Source organism: Rhyacophila brunnea, unplaced genomic scaffold (genome assembly GCF_057557595.1).
Source record: "Rhyacophila brunnea isolate RB1 unplaced genomic scaffold, BYU_Rbru_1.0 scaffold_5, whole genome shotgun sequence".
NCBI lineage: Eukaryota > Metazoa > Arthropoda > Insecta > Trichoptera > Rhyacophilidae > Rhyacophila > Rhyacophila brunnea.
In genome coordinates this window covers 27,396,351-27,415,908 of record NW_028233170.1, presented here as the reverse complement: position 1 = coordinate 27,415,908, position 19,558 = coordinate 27,396,351, and the positions used below count along the sequence as shown (strand labels likewise).

Here is a 19,558-nt window from a genome sequence, read left to right as displayed (position 1 = left end):
CTTCATCAAGGTGATGATTATGTTGATTGGTCTACAATAATTTTTCGACTTAATTTATTCCAAGCCTAAAACATTATTCAGAGAAATAAAATAAGTTGTAGATAAAGCATCTGTATTTAGCTAGAATAGGGTGCTATTATTATTATAGCATTAAATAGATATTATTATGGCTGATACAACTTATCTGTTACCTAACTAAATATATTATCAGTTATGAATTTGCGTTTATAGTAAATGTGAGGAAAAATCTATCAAGCTTCGGATGTATTGTCACAATCATCCGATTGCTTTGTGTTTTCCCCGCAATGGCCACATTCTGATAGGGATATAGAATAAATAGACCCGGCATCCGATTGGTTATCGAGGGCATGCATCGTGTTGCTGGTCGACTCAAATGAAGCGACGGATATGGTATCAGAGTCGCGCCTTTTCCCGGGAATGATTCTCCATACTAGCAAGGCTACCCCGGCCACACCTGCCACGACTAATATCACCATCAATACTGCTTGTGTTGTACTCCCTGAAATATTAAAAAAATAATTCAATAAATTAATCTGTGTAAGTGATTATCAGTGATTTAATTTGGTTATTTTCGAATTTGTAATATATGTCATTCTGAGTATTTCCATGGATTTAAAATAATATCATAAACAATATGCACGTATCATTGTGATTACTTCTTACAATAATATTAGACTCAACCTATTTATTTTTTCTCACAATAATAATTGATCTCTATCAAGATGACCTATCTCTCAAATGTGAAAATTCCAGAATCAATAAAAGGCAAATGAAAGTGTTATTATATTAAAAATACTGTATGCTAGGCTGGAGTGCTTTTGGCCGCCTGAATAATGTCTTCAAAAGTGACCTTCCACTGTGCCTAAAGCGCAAAGTGTTCAACCAGTGTGTGCTTCCCGTGATGACATATGCGTGTGAAACATGGACCCTAAGTAAAAGAGAGATCCAGAAACTTAGAGTAGCACAACGTGGTATGGAGAGGTGCATGCTGGGCATAACGCGAAAGGACAAAAAGAGGAATGAGTGGATAAGGAAGCAGACAAGGGTTTGCGATGTAATAGAGTTTATTAAAAGCCTTAAATGGAGATGGGCTGGACACATAGCTCGAAGAAGAGACAATCGTTGGACAAATCTAGTCATCCAGTTACGTATCCAAGAAGTACAAAACGTCCACAAGGTAGACCTAGAGGCCGCTGGATCGATGAAATGATAAAGTTCTGCGGAAGTACGTGGCAACGCAATGCACAGGACCGAGAGAAGTGGAAGCAACTTGAAGAGGCCTTCATCCAGCAGTGGATAGATTCAGGCTGATGATGATGATGATGATGATATCAATATATCATAAGGCTTTTAAAATATTGGATATGGCGACGATAAAGATTTTTACAACAACCTCCTTTTCTGAACAAGGATTGTATGGTTATGTAATTGAAAGCAATGGACAAAATTCATTTGAACCCAAAAGACACCATCCAAGCTGCTCTAACATAAAAATCCCTGAAATCTGTTTATGATAAGGCCATGGCAGACTTGCGAGCCACAAGCTTCTTCTAATTATTTCCAAGTTTTGCCATCTCTTGTAACAAAGTGCAACATTGAATTCACAATATGATTAAATGTTTTTAGAAAAAAAAAATGAAAAAATACTGTAATTATCTACATAAAGCTGAAGCAAATATAAATTTTAAGTGGAATTATGACGATTCGTCAACGAAGGCTTGTGTTAGATACATCCTGTCAATAATTATCAATTAAAAATTAAAAACAAAGTTAAATAATTACCCAATAGTTTCAAAAAATAATTGTTTGGGTCTAAAATATGACCTTATAAGAAGCTTTGAAGAAGAAGAAGAAGAGGTTAAAAAAGTACATACTATAAATAATAAAGAAACATAATATATTATTAAATTTATCCTTCCACTCTATGTTCTATGTAAATATCAAGATTATAATCCAGCCTGCCAATTATTTTGATAATTTGATACAAATAGTTTTGATAAATTTGATACTTCTCTCTGAACTGTGTAATAATGATTATTTTCCAATATATACATAATATAATATCAGAAGTAAAATTCTTATTGTGTCCATTAGTATTTTATTTTATAGCCTGGAAGTAGTAAAATTAGTACATATGCATCAGAATAAATAGATGGCATGATTATAATATTTACAGAGAATACTCAGAATATTAAAATGTATGTACTTAATGACGTTATTAAATCTCTTGATTATATTGGTACATAGTAGATAAATTGATGAATGGCATAAGACAAAAGACAAGTATGTACAACTTCAAGTTGCTTGTGATCTAATATCCAGTATCAAGAATGGCAGGAATTTGGCCGAGAACACTAATTTACAAAATAAACAACATTAATAAAATTGTCATTCACTATCACAAAGAAATGGGTAGGTAGGTACTTAATTTCCCATTCATCATAAAAACGATAAGTTTTGGTCTGCTTTTGGACACTCATTACACTCATCCTCAAATTATTCTCTTAATGTGCTGCGGTAAGAGGAACTACTCCTCGACTTAAAGTGCAAGGATTCACATTTTTTCTTTCTCTTATTCCTGCAGCAGGCCACGAGGAATGCAATATGAATCCAGTGATACAACGAATAGACGTAGGCTTTGTCGTGGTTAATTTGAAAGTTTGAATCATTATCTATAATCTATCAGCTAATACCATAGAGTATAGACTATAATAAATCATTTTGTTTATATTTTTACTGCCACCTGGTCGATATTGACCAAAGTTTTTGGTAGGTAAAGAAAATTAATTGGTGTATTTATGACAGATGGCATTAAAAGTCATATTTCATCATAAATACCTATAAAGAATTCACCTTAAGGCTATACCTCAGCTGAGGCATGGTCTAAAAAGATCGTGACTAGGCGATGCGCGGAATGCAGGTCGCGGGTGCAAATGACGGAAGCTGTATGAAATATAATTTGTCATAAAAGTTCAACATGCGTCCTTTTTATGTTATGTTTATTATTATATTCGTAATAATAATAGTATATTCATTGACATGTTTTCTTTTTTAAGTACATACGTAAAGTTTTTTAGTCATCTTTACACGATTTAAGAATATTTTCATCCGATGCCATGACAAAACGAATCGAAGTGCAGACGCCTCGACTATCGCTCTCCGAATGACAACGCGGACTTAATTTCATTCTACATACAGTTGAAAATTATTTGCCGTTTCACTTATATACGCTCTTAAGGGGGGACATGCTCGTCGAAGGTCAAAATTGAGTTTTTATTGTATTTTCAAACCATGATCCTGGACACTCCTTAAACGTTGTAGATAATCTATTTATATACTTTTGAAGCCTTATTATCCTTTATAGTTATTTTAAACATTTGATGACTGCATGAAGTATTTTTGTTACATAAAATAGTATTCTTTTAAACCTCTCGCTCTAATGTTTTAGAATATAGTCATATTTCGGTACATAACTGTGCAGTGGTGTTAAGATTTTTTACATTTATTAATTTTTAAACGCATTTATAAAACCATTAGCATAATTTATTACGAGATAATTTTTGTAAAATATTCACGATAAAAAATTATATTGATAATCTCTGTGATCCCAAATTTGACAAGAATTAGGCATTTTATTATTCAAAAAATCGGCAAGATTAACACATTTCAAGATGATTCTAAAGAAATTTATTATGAGCTATGTCTTTGACCATTCAAGTGTGATAAACATCTTATGAATAATGATTGCTTTATAATAATTATTGACCTAAGAATAAGGTAGTGTTTTTTTGAAATACGCCATTTCTTTTGTCATTCCCCAGTGGTTAAGCTACAACATACGGCCGTAGCCATAAAATGACAAACTATAATTAAAGTAGGGAGTAAAATTATGTTAACGCGCGTGTTTGAACATGTACCTAACCGAATTTTTTTTTATTTTTTTTTAAACGGTACATGTTCAAACACGCGTGTCAATATCATTTTACTCTTTACTTCAATTATAGTTTGTCAATTTATGGCTACGGCCGTATGTTGTAGCTTAACCACTGGGGAATGACAAAAGAAATGGCGTATTTCAAAAAAACACTACCTTATTCTTAGGTCAATAATTATTATAAAGCAATCATTATTCATAAGATGTTTATCACACTTGAATGGTCAAAGACATAGCTTATAATAAATATCTTTAGAATTATCTTGAAATGTGTTAATCTTGCCGATTTTTTGAATAATAAAATGCCTAATTCTTGTCAAATTTGGGATCACAGAGATTATCAATATAATTTTTTATCGTGAATATTTTACAAAAATTATCTCGTAATAAATTATGCTAATGGTTTTATAAATGCGTTTAAAAATTAATAAATGTAAAAAATCTTAACACCACTGCACAGTTATGTACCGAAATATGACTATATTCTAAAACATTAGAGCGAGAGGTTTAAAAGAATACTATTTTATGTAACAAAAATACTTCATGCAGTCATCAAATGTTTAAAATAACTATAAAGAATAATAAGGCTTCAAAAGTATATAAATAGATCATCTACAACGTTTAAGGAGTGTCCAGGATCATGGTTTGAATATACAATAAAAACTCAATTTTGACCTTCGACGAGCATGTCCCCCCTTAATGGTTCCTTTTCAAAATCTCAGTTAAATCATATTATATTACAGCTGATTGTATATGCTTCTTACAATTTCAGGGCTTAATTCCAATGGGCCTATGGTTCTATTGAGGAAAATTCATCCTGCGATCGACGTGTTGAACATGCCTGACATAAGATATTGAGTTCTATAAAACTTTATTCAGTGATCCTAGGTTGCCGTTGCAGGTCTGTCTGTCTAGTATCTACATATTTATGATCAATATCAATAATAAAATTAAATGAGCGGACAGTAATAATTGTTACCTGTGGTAGATGGATCAGCAACTCTTGCTTCCAGTCTAGCTGGTCGAACTTCATTAATTGTGTCATCACGGCTGTCGAAAGGTTCAGCTGATCCCGAGTGAGGTCTGTAGAATTTCACATTCGGGTTCGCTCCGTTGGCTGGCAAATTAATACCAGCGCGTACGGTTAATGTTTCCGGTTTGTATGAACACAGCACCAAAAATCTGCAGTGAATGAGGAATAAATTAGATGATAAGACATTAAAGAAAACCTCTATCTATATGAAGCCTAAATCCATTTGAAGCAAATTTCACACTATTATCACCCTCAGTCAAAGCAAAGCATTTCAGCACAATGTTAAATTCATATAAGTGTGCAGGACATTTCTAACATAATCTCTGTTCTCGGTTCGAAACCGGGTCTTGCAAAAATTCACATGTTATTTTTCAACATATTGTGTTTGGTCCCCTAATAGGTTGAGCAAGTGACTAACATCCATTTCTCGTAGAAAAATTAAAAACTATTTATAACAAACATGAATAATCCCAAAAATAGCGTATGTCATTCGTACATAATAATGAAATGTTAAAATAAGTCATAGATGGCACTGGTTTTATTCCCGTCGTTTATACGAAGGCTTAGGTAAATATTATATCCTTCATTTTCAATGCGCCAAAATAGGGACTATTATTTAAGATTCGTTTAAAAATTATGTACCTACCCATGTTCAATATAAAGAATGTTACATTCTCAAATCTTGTGAATTATTCGTTGAATAATAAAAACCTACCTAGTTTATTTTCGGAAATTGTTCGAGCACTTCAGTTCATCAAATTTTCTATGTCGAGCGCTGAGTTACATACTAAATGAAGAGTTTGATTCAAATATGTTGGATAATAGTGAGGTAGTTAGGTACTTATCATATAGTACCTAATAGAAATAACTCTTGTTCGTTATTACATTGTGGCTAAAATTTCATTCAATAGAGATAACATTTGATAATTTTGCTAGTGTTGCTACTACAGAATGTTACCTAGTTTAGTTGTATAAAGTTTATTTTAATTACCTTCTTGTGCTATGTGTCAGAATGGGTAAGTTTTCCTGAACTATAACGAAGGTGGCGACGGTGGTATCGTTAACTTCGCTGCCGCACTCTTCGTGGTCGATCCGCAAGGTGTAAGTATCTCGTCCACTGGTCCTGTCTCCGGAAACCGCACATCTCTCTCCATCAGCAGCCTCCACAGCGATTCGACCACCAAAATGTGGCCCTGTTGATACTTCTACTTCACTGGCGTGCGGTAAACATTGGGTGGCACGGGCAGAAACTGTAAACATTAACGCATTTTTCTTTATTCTTCTCCTTTGTCCCCTACGAGTGGAGCATGTAGCCATAATACTTCACTCCATGGCCGGAAAAAGGTTGAATTTCGTCTGGGTACCTAGTAACTAAGCTATTTTATCTTTTCAATACAGTAAGCCCAATTAAACGACTAGGCAAGGGTTTTTAAAGGCGTTTTCGAAGGCATCATTCGCGAATAAAGATTTTAACATGGCACCGTAAAATATCAGTTAGTGGGGTAGATGAGCATGTTTTCCGCACAGTTTCTCTATTATACCTAATAAAATTGCTGAGCTTGATCTTAAAAGCCTATTCCTTGCACAATAAGTATAGCTCCCGCCCCACCCATTACATGCGCTCCGCTTCCAGCAGGGTTTGTGCCTCAAGTAGACTCAAAATGCGGCTCCTTCTCAAATTATATGCAAATTCATTACCAATATCTAGTACATTTTATTAATAGTCAGATACACGCAAAGATTGTTTCAAAGTTTAGTTGTACACATTCACAAACATAATATTCAGTTAGTGCCACAGGCCAGTGATGCCAACCGTACTATAATTATAGTACAATACTATAATCTTAATTCCGCGAAAAATGTAAAATACTATAATTCTACGCCAAATATACCAAAATACTATAATTTTAAAGGATTCAAGACGAAAAATGTTCCTGTACTATATATTTTTTAGAAATACTATAATTTTTACGCCTTCGTACTATAATCAGCATAGAAAAAGATGGCAACACTGCCACAGGCGAAACAAAGGTTACTAAAATAATTTTTTCTAGATAATAACATATTCTGAATTTTATTCTTACATCCTTTAGTTGGAACAATGATGCTCTTCAATGGTGTGTCAGACTCGGAGCGCGGTTCTCTCGCTTCGAGGGGTTTTACTTCGAAGGAGTACGTGGTTGCCATCCTGAGGCCTCCGATTTTGGTTGAATAAGATCTCCCGTACTTGCCTCTCTTTCGGATTGTGAGAGGACGGGTTCCTCCAGATATTTGATTGCTTTCTTCTGGATCCTCTACCATCTGGTTCAATCCAATTGGGAACATATAACTACAAATATATTTTATGCAACTAACAAATAAACGTGTTGTACTCTTTTTATTTTCAAAATAATATAAGAAATTAATTACTGAGGATTTATTTAAAGTTAATATTATAATGATTTGGGTTGTCAACATGTGATATAATTTTCATCCTCCTTTTTTGAAGTCTCAGGATCGTTTTTGAGGTAAATACAAGGCCGGCTAATAGTCTAGCCTGGGCACCGAATAACGAGTTACGATGGTAGTGCTCGTTATTGTTTATCTTCGAATGCAAAGCGGTCTTAGTAAATGAAGATAATAATGAATATTTCGTTTATATTTACAATTACAACAGTTTACCATTCTGCATTTGAAGAATACTGATTTAGGGGGAGACGCATGCCAGCAGAGAACCTAGCGGAAATATACGAAGCTTGCAATTTGAGATTTTTTTTTGATAATTTACAATTTCAACTGTATTAATTCATTAATATGTATCCGAAAACATTAAAAATATTTTTTATTTTTTTTTAACTTAAAGATAAATATACAATTGTAATAAAATGTGAATTCGTTGCAGGGTCAAATCTTATTATTGCATTATATTTTATGGTCATAATTATCATTAAAATTTAGTTAATTAAGTTTTAGATTTTCTGTCGTTTAGATTTTTGACTAATTCATCGTTTTAATATTTTTTATATTTATTTTTAAAAACATCGATTTTTATAAAAATATAAATCTGTATAACTTGAAATCCTTTTTATTTATAAAACTTAATAAAGTAAATTTTAATAATAAATATGGCCATAAAATATAATGTAATAATAAGATTTGACCCTGCAACGAATTCACATTTTATTACATTTTTTTACAATTGCCAGTTTATCTTTAAATTAAAAAAAAAAAAAAATCTTTTTAGTGTTTTCAGATACATATTTATTAATTACTACAGTTGAAATTGTAAATTATCAAAAAAAATCTCAGATTGCAAGCTTCGTATTTTTCCGTTAGGTGCCTCTTTTCGCCTCTGATAGTATAAGCATCCCCCTTAAGATGGAATATAGTCGGCCTTGAGGTAAATAAAATAAAATAATAATACCTATTCATAAAAATCTTAAGCAAATTATCAATGATTATTTAATCTTGTTCAACACATTTTTAAATAATACATAATGTTTCAAATGACGCGTTATCGTAGATTCATTTTGATCAATTCATTATATTTTTTTTGGATAAGTACTTATTTAAAATATTAATAAAACTATCAGACTTTGACATACCGCAGTGCGGCATCTATGAGGTCCCCAAGCCTGAAGTTCGCAGTATCTGATCTGGAATCCTTGAGGTCTCGGATTTTGGGTCCTCTCAGCGTCTGTGTCGTAGTCCCATCGAAGTGCGACATCTCTAAAATCGGGTTCGCCTATTAAATGACGGACTTCTGAAAAGAAAAAAATAAATATATTGTATTGATTTAAGAAAGTCCATCTTTACTTGCCTGTAAAATGAGCATTTACTTTCTGGGGTTGGTATCGATTATGTATTTACTTAGCATAACGTAAATACCCAAGTAAATAAAGCTGCGCGTATGTACAGTCTTTAAAATTTAAAACATTTAACTAGGAAGTTGTTAAAAAGTATCCAGAACGGTTGAACGTTATTTTTCACTTTTAGTGTTACAATACTTACGGTTAATTTTTACTGCATAACGGAAACGTGACCGGAAAAATTCAAATGTATTTCCGATTACCGTAGGTATTACCTACACCCACCAGTTCCTGATATTACTGATATTATGTATTTCGACATATAAAATAACTTTCAATATTATGGGCACGGGTGCTGTGTGAAGAGAATGCAGGGTATCTTGCTAGCTATGCTTAAATAATCTGCAGGCTTTGTAGAAAAGATGTATATATACTAATTATTAAGATATTTAACGATTTCGTGAAATATATTAATTCATTAAAGTCCGACTCTGAAACGAACCTGAAACGTCTAGAAAAGAATACAGTCTGCAATTTGGAAGAGATCTTTATATGGCTACGTATTTTTTTCGACTTATAGGAGGTATGAATGAGAACTCTGCCATTCTGAGCAGTGTTGACCTGTGTGTTCCTGATAACTATCTTCGAAATAGGGAGCATCAATTGTCTATTCTCCCAAGTCCCAAGGCGCAGAACCAACCTGCCACTGGTAATGCGAATTGGGAGGGCGATAACAATATTCAACCAAATTGCTTCGGGTGTTGATATATTCCACTTGCGTGAGATGAGTTTAGGTGGACGCTATTTTATAAATTATTAAAATAGGGTCTCATTAGCTAACTCGGTGTATTTCTTTGAACTTATATAGATGTATAATTGTATTTTCACTGCTTTTGTATGTTAATAATATTATGTTCTCTTTTTATATTTAAAATTGTATCCCTTTTGTCACTTTCCTTTTTCTTTCTTCTTTATAGTTATGTTTCAAGTCATGTTGTGAACATCTTTAGCTTATAATTTGTAATGTCAAAATGTCCACAATATGTTAAAAAATAAATAAAATCAGAAGAATTATAGAACACGCAGTGATAACCGAAAATCGACAAATCTATTAAGAAAATTTCTCGGTACTTTCATGATGCGAAGAGTAATACAAGTATGCCCATTGCCTACCTTCTTCCTTATACCTGTACTAAATCGAATTACCATACATAATAATAATTATACATCGTATCTTTGTTCAAAATGGTGTTTTATTACGCGTTACATAGGTAGTTTTATGACCTTTAAAGTAACGGTCCGGTTGCGATGGTTCTTGAAAACATCGAATCATATTATAACAAATTGTGAGATCGCGGCAATTATTCACGGATTTGTTTGCGGTCAATTTTTATAGTCACATCATGAAATTGCGGATTTTGCATCAGTTGTTAAGGTTGCATGTTGAAGGAAGGTTGGCTGTGGGGTCACAGTCATGTAATTTGTACGTAAAACATTTCACCGTAGCACAGTTCGTCGCGAGCTTTCTAATCTGAAAGAGATCACCGTACACTATACGGCCTCTAATTTTATTAGATTCAATTGAACGTTAATTCAATTTTCATAACTGATTTTGGCAAAATTCATGAATTCAAGAATGAAAATCTAACCTAACAAATAATCCAGTATATCGGCTATTTTCAAAATGGGTTTGCTGCTGGCTTCCTGTAAAGTGTAAACCGACAAGAACCATGTTTTATTTGCACATGCATTTTATGTCAGTATTAGGTATACGCGCGGCTTGGACTATAAAGCCGTGGGTCCCAGGTTCGAATCCTGGGTCTGGCAAGTACACATATTGTTTTTCAATTTGTGTGTGTCGGTATGGACCCAATAGGTTGAGCAAATGGCTGACATCCATTTCTCGTAAAAAAAACAAAATCTGTCAATACAAACCTCCACTCTGTGGAGGCCCATATGATCCTATCAGGATCGGACATGGTCGAAAAAAAAAACTAGATATACGACCCAAAGAGGTTGGACGGTCTTTAATATACGGACATAAATTTCCGATACAACATTTCACGGTGAAGTGTGATACGGTGAACTGCATACGTACATGTTTCCCGACATGAGGCTGTGGGAGGTAACTGAAAAAATGACCTAGGACTTTTACGGGACTTTCTTTCCTAGAATAATTATTATTGATGATGAAAGTGATGATACGTAATAATAATTAAATTACTGGGTTATCGTTTTCTGTTTGTAAAATTTTATTATTGGCTTATTTTTGATGTTAGTTGCTGGAATTTTGTTATGCTTTGGGTAATATTTTATACTCAATTAGTGATTACGCACCTTTTTAAGATTTTGGGATAGTTAAATAAATGTATGACTGGTTTCACAGGACAGATCAATAAATAGAATTCCGATAGGCTATACCTACCTACCCAATACAGCTAAATGGGTATTAAACAAACAACATCTTTCACACTTGTTTTTATACACATATCTGCTTATCTGCACAATATGTACTTAACATACAAACAAATGAGATAAACATCACAGAACGGTTAATAAATATAATTCGAATATGCTATATGCCAATACACTACATTTTGACACATTGTTTTGAATGTGTGAGTGTCCTACAAAAATGAGCCACACATTATAGACGTGCAATAGTGTGTATTGCAACCTTCAAATACACCAATATTGAATGCGCGTCAGTGCATAAACTGACAGCAGTTGTCAGAACGAAGAACAAGCGTATTCTTGACACGTGTTTAAGTTTATTCTATATTCACCCACATTCGAGATCGGTTGCCTGTTACTCTACACCCATTAGGTAGGTATTTAAGTTTCCATTATTTCTGAGTTCCTTGACTGGTTTGAACTGGTTTGAGCCCTCTATGAATCGTCTGATGAATGAAATGCGTCATCTGCGTCTAAGAAAATCGCTTCTAATTGATAATTCGCCACGTACCTACCTACAATCTTCTAAATATTTTCCTTGGCAATATATCTAGCTTCTTATTATATTTTTAATGCCCAGCACTTAGATCCATATGTCAATATGGGCCTGATGAGAGTTTTGTAAAGCTTTATGTTTGTTTTATTAATTTATTTGAGAGAAAGCTTTATCTGAATTGTGTTTACATGTATGTACAGTGTACACAGCAGTAAGATTTGTTTGTGGGCGCAATTCTTGTGCTAATTTGTTGGCTGATGCCAAGGTCGCATTAAAAATGGTAAGTTCCGTGGTAGTGCTAGTCATTGCGTAACTTCGAATATGTAACAGTAAATTATGAAGATATTACAATTGCTTGCAATATGAAACAATCTTTATTTTATACAAACAGTTTACCATCATAGTGCATTCAAAGTATACCTAAGGTTCTAATGGATTTAAGTTTTGTACTAACCCATTTGAGTCATGTCGGTGTGTATTTCCCTTTTGGTGATTGTATATGGTGCCTGAAGATGCCGAAAGGCGAAACCCGGGTCGCAAAAAACGACTCAAATGGAATAGTACATACAAACTTAAATCCGTTAGTCGATAGTATTAATAGTATATTTAAGGAATAACTAGAAATAGGTATCGAAATTCACTGTTCACGTGCCGCGGCCTGAGTATATAGTTGGCCTTGGGTTGATGCGCAATAAATATTAGATATTATTTTATTTTACCAATGGGTGCTGACATTTATTTTTATTTTTGAATTAACACAGGTGCTTTGTAAGTAAAACAATCTTTATATTTTAGTTGAAACTGTAAAATTTCGAGTAAAAATTATACTTCACAAGAAAACAGTAATTCTGTGAATGATTTTCACGGTATAACTTGCCATAGCATTAAATTTACCATCGGAGTTATATAATAATACACAATAGCGACCAGTCTGGGGCTACTTAACTGTTGTCACCTTAAGCCTAGTAGCCAGCTCAATCGGTTTAACCGATTACGCCTGTTAAATAATCACCGCATTTTTGAATAAATTGTTTACGTGATCCACGATTGATTTTTTGTCACGTTTAAATAGTTTTCTCCGTTTTTCAGGCGTCTTTAGTGTCACATAATCACTTGGCGATGTATTTATACAATTCAATGGCAATCGTGATCGACGGAGTCAAGCTCGTGACGAAAAATAACGACACAATTAAAGTTAAACAATGCTACGATTTTCGACACCGTATGAAGATGCGCGATGAATGTACCTACAGCATACAACCTTGTCAACTTAGTGTTTTTTGCCAGACCTATCATTTTTCACGAAAATACGCATCTGGCATATGGCATTAAATCTAGCGTTTTTCGACGTCGCAAAAATTTTCACAAAAATCTAGAATATTTACACTAGGTAAGCTTGAAAATCATCATTCTACATTTATACTACTATTGTACCGTAAGATAATATTAACCTAATACTTAAATATATTAATGTAATAAACGATTACTTTCCAAAATTCATACCTACATTATTTTTCGTTGTATTAGAGGCCAATTAATATAATATTTTTAAATATATACCTACCAATAATGTTCTTGTGAAAATAATAATCAGAATAATATTATGACTTACTTATTTAAAAAAAAAAACGGTGTGTGTACGTATGTACGCGCGTTAGAAGTTATACTTCTTTGGCTTAACAAAACAAAAACAAAACTTTTGATAATCTAGATTCTTCGACTAGCGCTTAATTATCTTGTTAAACTACACACTCAAGTAAAAGGACCGCTATTGGAACGCCGTTGGTTTATTTCTATACACCGACAATAATAAATTCGCTGCCTAGGCAACGGAACAATTCTAAACTATAATATTACACTGTATAATCGTCACGATTGGAGTATCATACTGTGGCGTAATGGTAGTGCGTTCGGCTGATAACCGAACAATCGGTGGTTCGAATCCAATCGGATGCGTTTATTTTTGTGTGAAAAAATAAATTAAGTATGTGTTACATGTCACACGCCATAAATACACTTTGATCTGAATTTCCAATCGCGCCTAAAGAAGTATAACTTCAACAAATAACATAACTAGATTGTAACATGAGTGCATATTGGAAATCTTCGTTCATGCATTGAAAGCACTGTTATCATATTCTGCTACCGTTTACGCAGTTGTCTGATTAATTTTTGGCACATGCAAATTGCACAATGTATGTAGTTGAAAAAATAATTTTGTCTATATTGCAAATTGCAATAAGGTTACCTACTGCAAAACTTGCTAACGTTTTTTTGTATATAAGTTAGTGATCACTAGTAATGTAGCGAGATGCTTAATTTTTTGTTTTATTGTCATACTAATGAAAGCGCCTACGGTTTTTTAGGAAAAAAGATTTAAAAAAATGTTAACATGTTTTGTATTTTGTCAAACTCATCTTGCAGATAATAAATTATACTATTTTAGCGATGGGACGAATATTTTTTTAACCGAGTTCAATTTCCTACTTCACACAATTTGCATTTTAAAAAAAACTACGTCCAATTAAATTCATTTAATTTCACGGTTCTAGATTTGATCATAACGTTCAACAGGTAGTCGTATTCATTTTAATTAATCACCCATTATACATTATAATACAACCTGGCGAAATTGTGTCAAACCATTTCGTCCGCATATTTTTTAAATTCCTCATTAAAATAGTTTCGCACTTATGTCAGGAGTGGCAAAACACCGCAAACATGAAAATTACCCAGTGAACTCGAAAACGAAATTAAACCGTTTTGCAGTGGTTGATAACGGTTCCCGCGATTATGTTGATGAGCTCGACAAATTGTGAGATGAGCCTCTTAGCATTGACCTATCACACTGCAACGTAAGATTTAATTAAGTGAATCGTGCGAGACAAACTTTACCTGAGGCTATGTTACCGAGTTACGCCTAACCAGTGATTATGTACCGTACGTCGGAATTTTGAATGGGAACTGAATTCATATTGAAAGACAATGAATATTACACGTGTAATAACATTTTGAGATTTGTTACTAACATAATTAGTGCATTAAAACACTCACGTGTCAATTTTGTGTTTAATCAGAGAAAACCCTAACTTCATTCATTTGCTCATTCGTAAATCTCGTACACTATGTATAAGTTACAACCTATATTGAATTATTAAAGATACGAAACCTCCCTCTTCCTATACCTGCATACCAGTGCTATCAGATGGTACATGACTATTCTCTCAGGTTACATGTAAATTGTACGTAAATTCACCGTGGCACAGTTTACCGTGAGCTTTCTTATCGGATTTTTATTAGATTCAATATTATCATTAATTAAATTTTCATAACTGCTTTTGGCAAAATTCATGAATTCAAGAACGAAAACGTAACCTAACCTAACAAATAATCCAGTATATCAGTTATTTTCAAAATTTGTTTGCTGCTGGCTTCATGTAAATTGTAAACCGTCAAGAACTGTGTTTTATTTAGACATGAATTTTATGTCAGTATTATACGACCCAAACAGGTTGAACGATTTTTAATATTCGGCCATAGGTATATTTCCGATACAACATTTTCACGGCGAAGTGTGATTCGGCGAACTGCATACGTACAAGTTTCCAGACACGATTCTCTCACCATAAACATGAATATATTTTGCGAATTATTGTTTGACCTATTTCCGTAATTTAACAAGATGGTTTTCAAGATCTAATTAATATTCTTCATAATATTGCATTAGTTAACCTTACGATACTACTATCTTTATTCCCTAAAAACTGCAATGTATCGTGGCATAGTATTAGGATATTTTCTTTAGAATTATTATTATGAGAATATTTTCAAAACTATTTTCAATCTGTTAAGAAATCTCTTGACGAGGCGGCCATGATTCACATCGTATTGCAGCTTAATTAAACACAAACACAGCATTACAGTAAAGTTCATCTGTCATTTAAATAATGTAATGCGTGTTTATAAATAGTGTATTATAAAATGAAGATTTCGCGAATAATTAAGAATGAAAGCCATTAATTATCTGAGTTTTTATTTTTGTCAGTTGTTGCCATATTACCGAGAATAGTGGTCTTACGCATACTTCATTAAATTTGATCGGTCAACATGCGGATGTTCTTCTTCGTTATCTTTTACCGTTTATGCTGTCAATCGATACCAGTCTCTAAAATCCATTATTTTTTATCCTTAGCCCATAAGGATGGATTTATTGGTAAGCCTGGCAGTCCCGGGAATCTTGAGCATACGCCTTTAGCACTAATCATAAAAGCACCGATCGCTTTTTTGAACAGGTGTGTATGTTCCATTTTTCCGCTGCTGTTTTATTTAAACCATTTATTATACAATATTATAGACTCAGATGAATGGACTAAAAAGTGAAAAGAAACACAATTAATTGTTATTGCATTCACATTTTTTTTTGTCTGAGCAGGTTCTACGAATTTTATTGTTATGTGTAGAGAATAAAATGGATAATAACGACCGCTTCATTAAAAATAATAATTTTGTGAGGTAGCATTAACACAAATATATGACTCCATAACCCGAATCTCTCACATTATGACATTATGTTATTACTTCAAACTACATGATTATTACATAGACACTTGTAAGTTTCAAGAATAACACAACAAGCAAGCGGTAATAACTTTGTCTAAGAATTTATTGATTTATTGATGTTGGATGCGATGGATCTAGAGGATCTGGAGAAGATGGGTGGACAACGACAATAGAGACAAAGAGAGATTGAGTGTAACCAACTGAAGATAAGAGAGATCGGGATATATAAGTTAGTTCAATGAGCTTGAATGATAATAATTATATAAGTACTGTATTGCGCCAAATTAAGAGCGTACATAAGTGAAACCGAAAATAATTTTCAACACTATGTGGGACATAATTTCGGCCGCGTTGCCATTCGGAGAGCGATAGTCGACTTGTGAGCACGTCAATTTGTTTTGTGATGGCGTCGGAGGAATATATTCTTAAATCGTGTAAAGATGACTAAAAAATGTTCCGCATGTATTTGAAAAAGAAAACATGTCAATGAATATACTATTATTATTAGTAATAATATAACAATAAACATAACATTAAATTGACGCATGTTGGATTTTTATGACAAATTATATTTAGTTCGGCTCGCGTCATTTTCACAATCCGCGCATCGCCTAGTCACGATCTTTTTAGACCATACCTCAGCTGAGGTATAGCCGTAAGTAAGTATGTACCTACATAAGTAAGTAAGAATTTATTAATTTAAAAATATATATATACTTACTTATATTAGTAATTAACACAAAATACATATTCATTAATTCACAAAATTGAATGACGATCAGGATTTTCGTCGTCTTTGAAGGATATTGTTATTATTATTATTATTATTATTTATTAAGGAAACAAACAGTTACATATTGATTACAAAAATTTAAAATATAATAATGAAAAGTTATTGCAACCAGCAAAGTTTCCATGTATACATTATAATATAGTTAAGCCTACAGGATAGAGAGAGTAAGAATAACATAAATATAAAGAAATTACCCGTTATGTTGATATTGCCAACGTCAATTTGTTAGTTGATCATTGTTGAATTGTATGGATTAATAGAATAACTAAAATAATTAATATTTTACACCAGTGGTTCTCAACACTGAGCCCGCAGAGAAGTTAATGTGATATTATAATAAACAGGGTTATCCAACTCGTGGTACAAAATTCACGATCTTAGGATTATGAATTTTGAATAAAATACTTACTAAATTTATTTCCAAGATGTTACCGCCATACCGCCATACCGCCATAGTAAAAAAGAGTAGGCGATTGAATATCCATGAAGAGTATTGTAATGTTTAATACTATTATCACCGAGTTAAGAAAACTATTGCAAACTCTAAAGACTTTAAATGAATTCGTCAAAATATCTGATAGCAACCTAAATACCTTTGTCAATTCAACGTTTAAATTATAACTCATTAGTGACAATGTTATATATTCTTAATTTATTTATAATGTAAAACACCGTCTCTATTTTATAACTGTAAGAGATAATATAATATGTACTAGTAGATATAATGATAGCCATTAACATAAAGCTAGAGGTGAAACTACACTAGTGACAGCTTTCTTCCTGTGATAAGGTTACGAAGAAAAACCATGCTGGTCGAGTTTTTTTTATTTGCTGCCTATGTGCATTAATATATAGGCACTTTGAAACTGCAGCTCAGCTGTTATGGAAGATGTTTTATCACCGAGATAAAAATACGTGTATCAGAAGTTTTTAGTGTAAAAGCAAGGTGGATATTTCATAGTTTACAATGAAAGAATAATAAAAAAATTGTCAGCATTTACAATGGTATGTTTCAAGATAACGCTAAGCCAGTGGTTTTCAATTTTTTTCGATTCACGGTTGGGTATAATGAGTTGTCCATGGTGATATAAAAATACTAATACGTTGGTTAGACGAGTCTGCTGTACGGACTGTTTCACGTTTAATTTTGATTATATTATTGTTTAATATTGTTCCAATATTGTTTGGCCTTAATTACAGCTACCGAAAAAATAATCATTTTTATCATTCAAACTTTAAGTAAAGCTTTATTGTAGAACACGAATATTACATTTTTTTGAAAAACGTATAGTCTTTAATATCAAAGTTACCTGAGAGAGAGAGAAAACACCACTTTCATTACTTGTTCCAAGATTATATTCAGTGAGCTTATAATTATAGTTCCTTATATAGGCTTATATAGTTAGATTACGGTCGCCTGAGATTATTACAATTTTCGAATATCATATGGCGCTGCGGCACATACTTTGAAAGCCTCTGCCATTTATGGTCAACTAATATCAGTGGCGAAGAGTTTGGTGTTTAATAGCTAGGTATCTAAAAATACATAATTCCGAGAATTTTCAGCATAAAATTAAATATAAGTACCAAATTGCCAGAAATATTAAAAATTACTTTAATCTTTCATTTGTATGCATTTAAATAACAACTCGATAGACAAGCGCACCTATAAATAATATGATTGCAATAGTGTCAAATAGTATAATAATCCAGTGCGCAAGGTGCTGGCCTTTTATCCGGCGGCTCCGGGTTTGATTCCTGTGAGATCACAGTCGCAATATAATATTTATGTGATTTTGTCAAAGTCTGGACATTTTTTTCTACTCTTCTGAGTGTCAATTTACAATATTTACATACTAAAAAGTATTAATTTTCATGTTATTTTCCCACCAATGTCACTCGTAACTCTGCGGTCCTGATGATACCCTATCGCTTGCAATGTGGTGTTTCATGACAGGTACTGCCTATTGAGCACCATTAAGGTTGGTTTACTTTTCTTAAATTATTTATCTTTTGTAGATGTATTAAATATACCATAGAGCAACCTACCTACATTAATTTTTTTTTTTGTTAATTGAATTTTTTCTGCATTGTCATTATAATTCAGTATTTTATTCGATTGCATATTATTCTTTAGTTTAAAATTTACAATATAGGTGCTGAACGAAGACCTGAAGCTGAATGAAGTCCATCAGTGACCAATTGAGTAAATCGTCTTCAAAGTTAAATAATTAGTATGTGATTGTATATTTTATACACTTAAATGTTTTCAACATTCTGTAAATAAAGTCTTATTATTAAGTGATATATCCTTACTGATTAATAGTGTTATGTTACTTGTACTAGTTTAATCTTCAGCACCTCAGTTATTTTGTACTTTTTAATCTTATGTGGCTACCATACAGTAGTGGAGGGTGGATATAAGCTGTTACGATCCGACATAAATAGTGCACACTAAACTTTGTCAGTCTGGTGCTGG

The 19,558-nt window shown here is 32.8% G+C and overlaps 1 protein-coding gene across 1 annotated transcript; it reads right to left on the bottom strand.

The window, feature by feature from the left end:
• Window positions 1-251: 251 nt before the first annotated feature.
• LOC147066234 (uncharacterized) lies at window positions 252-12,193 on the bottom strand. The gene is made up of 6 exons (XM_085955739.1): window positions 12,181-12,193; window positions 8,573-8,730; window positions 7,073-7,289; window positions 5,980-6,238; window positions 4,935-5,137; window positions 252-520 (listed from the first exon to the last, which is right to left on the bottom strand). Exons 1-6 carry the CDS (start codon window positions 12,191-12,193, stop codon window positions 252-254), a joined length of 1,119 nt encoding a protein of 372 aa, XP_085811865.1.
• Between the last annotated feature and the right edge of the window lie 7,365 nt (window positions 12,194-19,558).

Bases quoted from the DNA above. Each gene is read 5' to 3' on its own strand.
- LOC147066234 (XM_085955739.1), bottom strand. The intron at 7,290-8,572 runs GTATGTCAAAGT...GGATTGAACCAG, and splicing joins CTCATAGATGCCGCACTGCG to ATGGTAGAGGATCCAGAAGA. The intron at 521-4,934 runs GTAACAATTATT...TTAATATTTCAG, and splicing joins TGCTGATCCATCTACCACAG to GGAGTACAACACAAGCAGTA.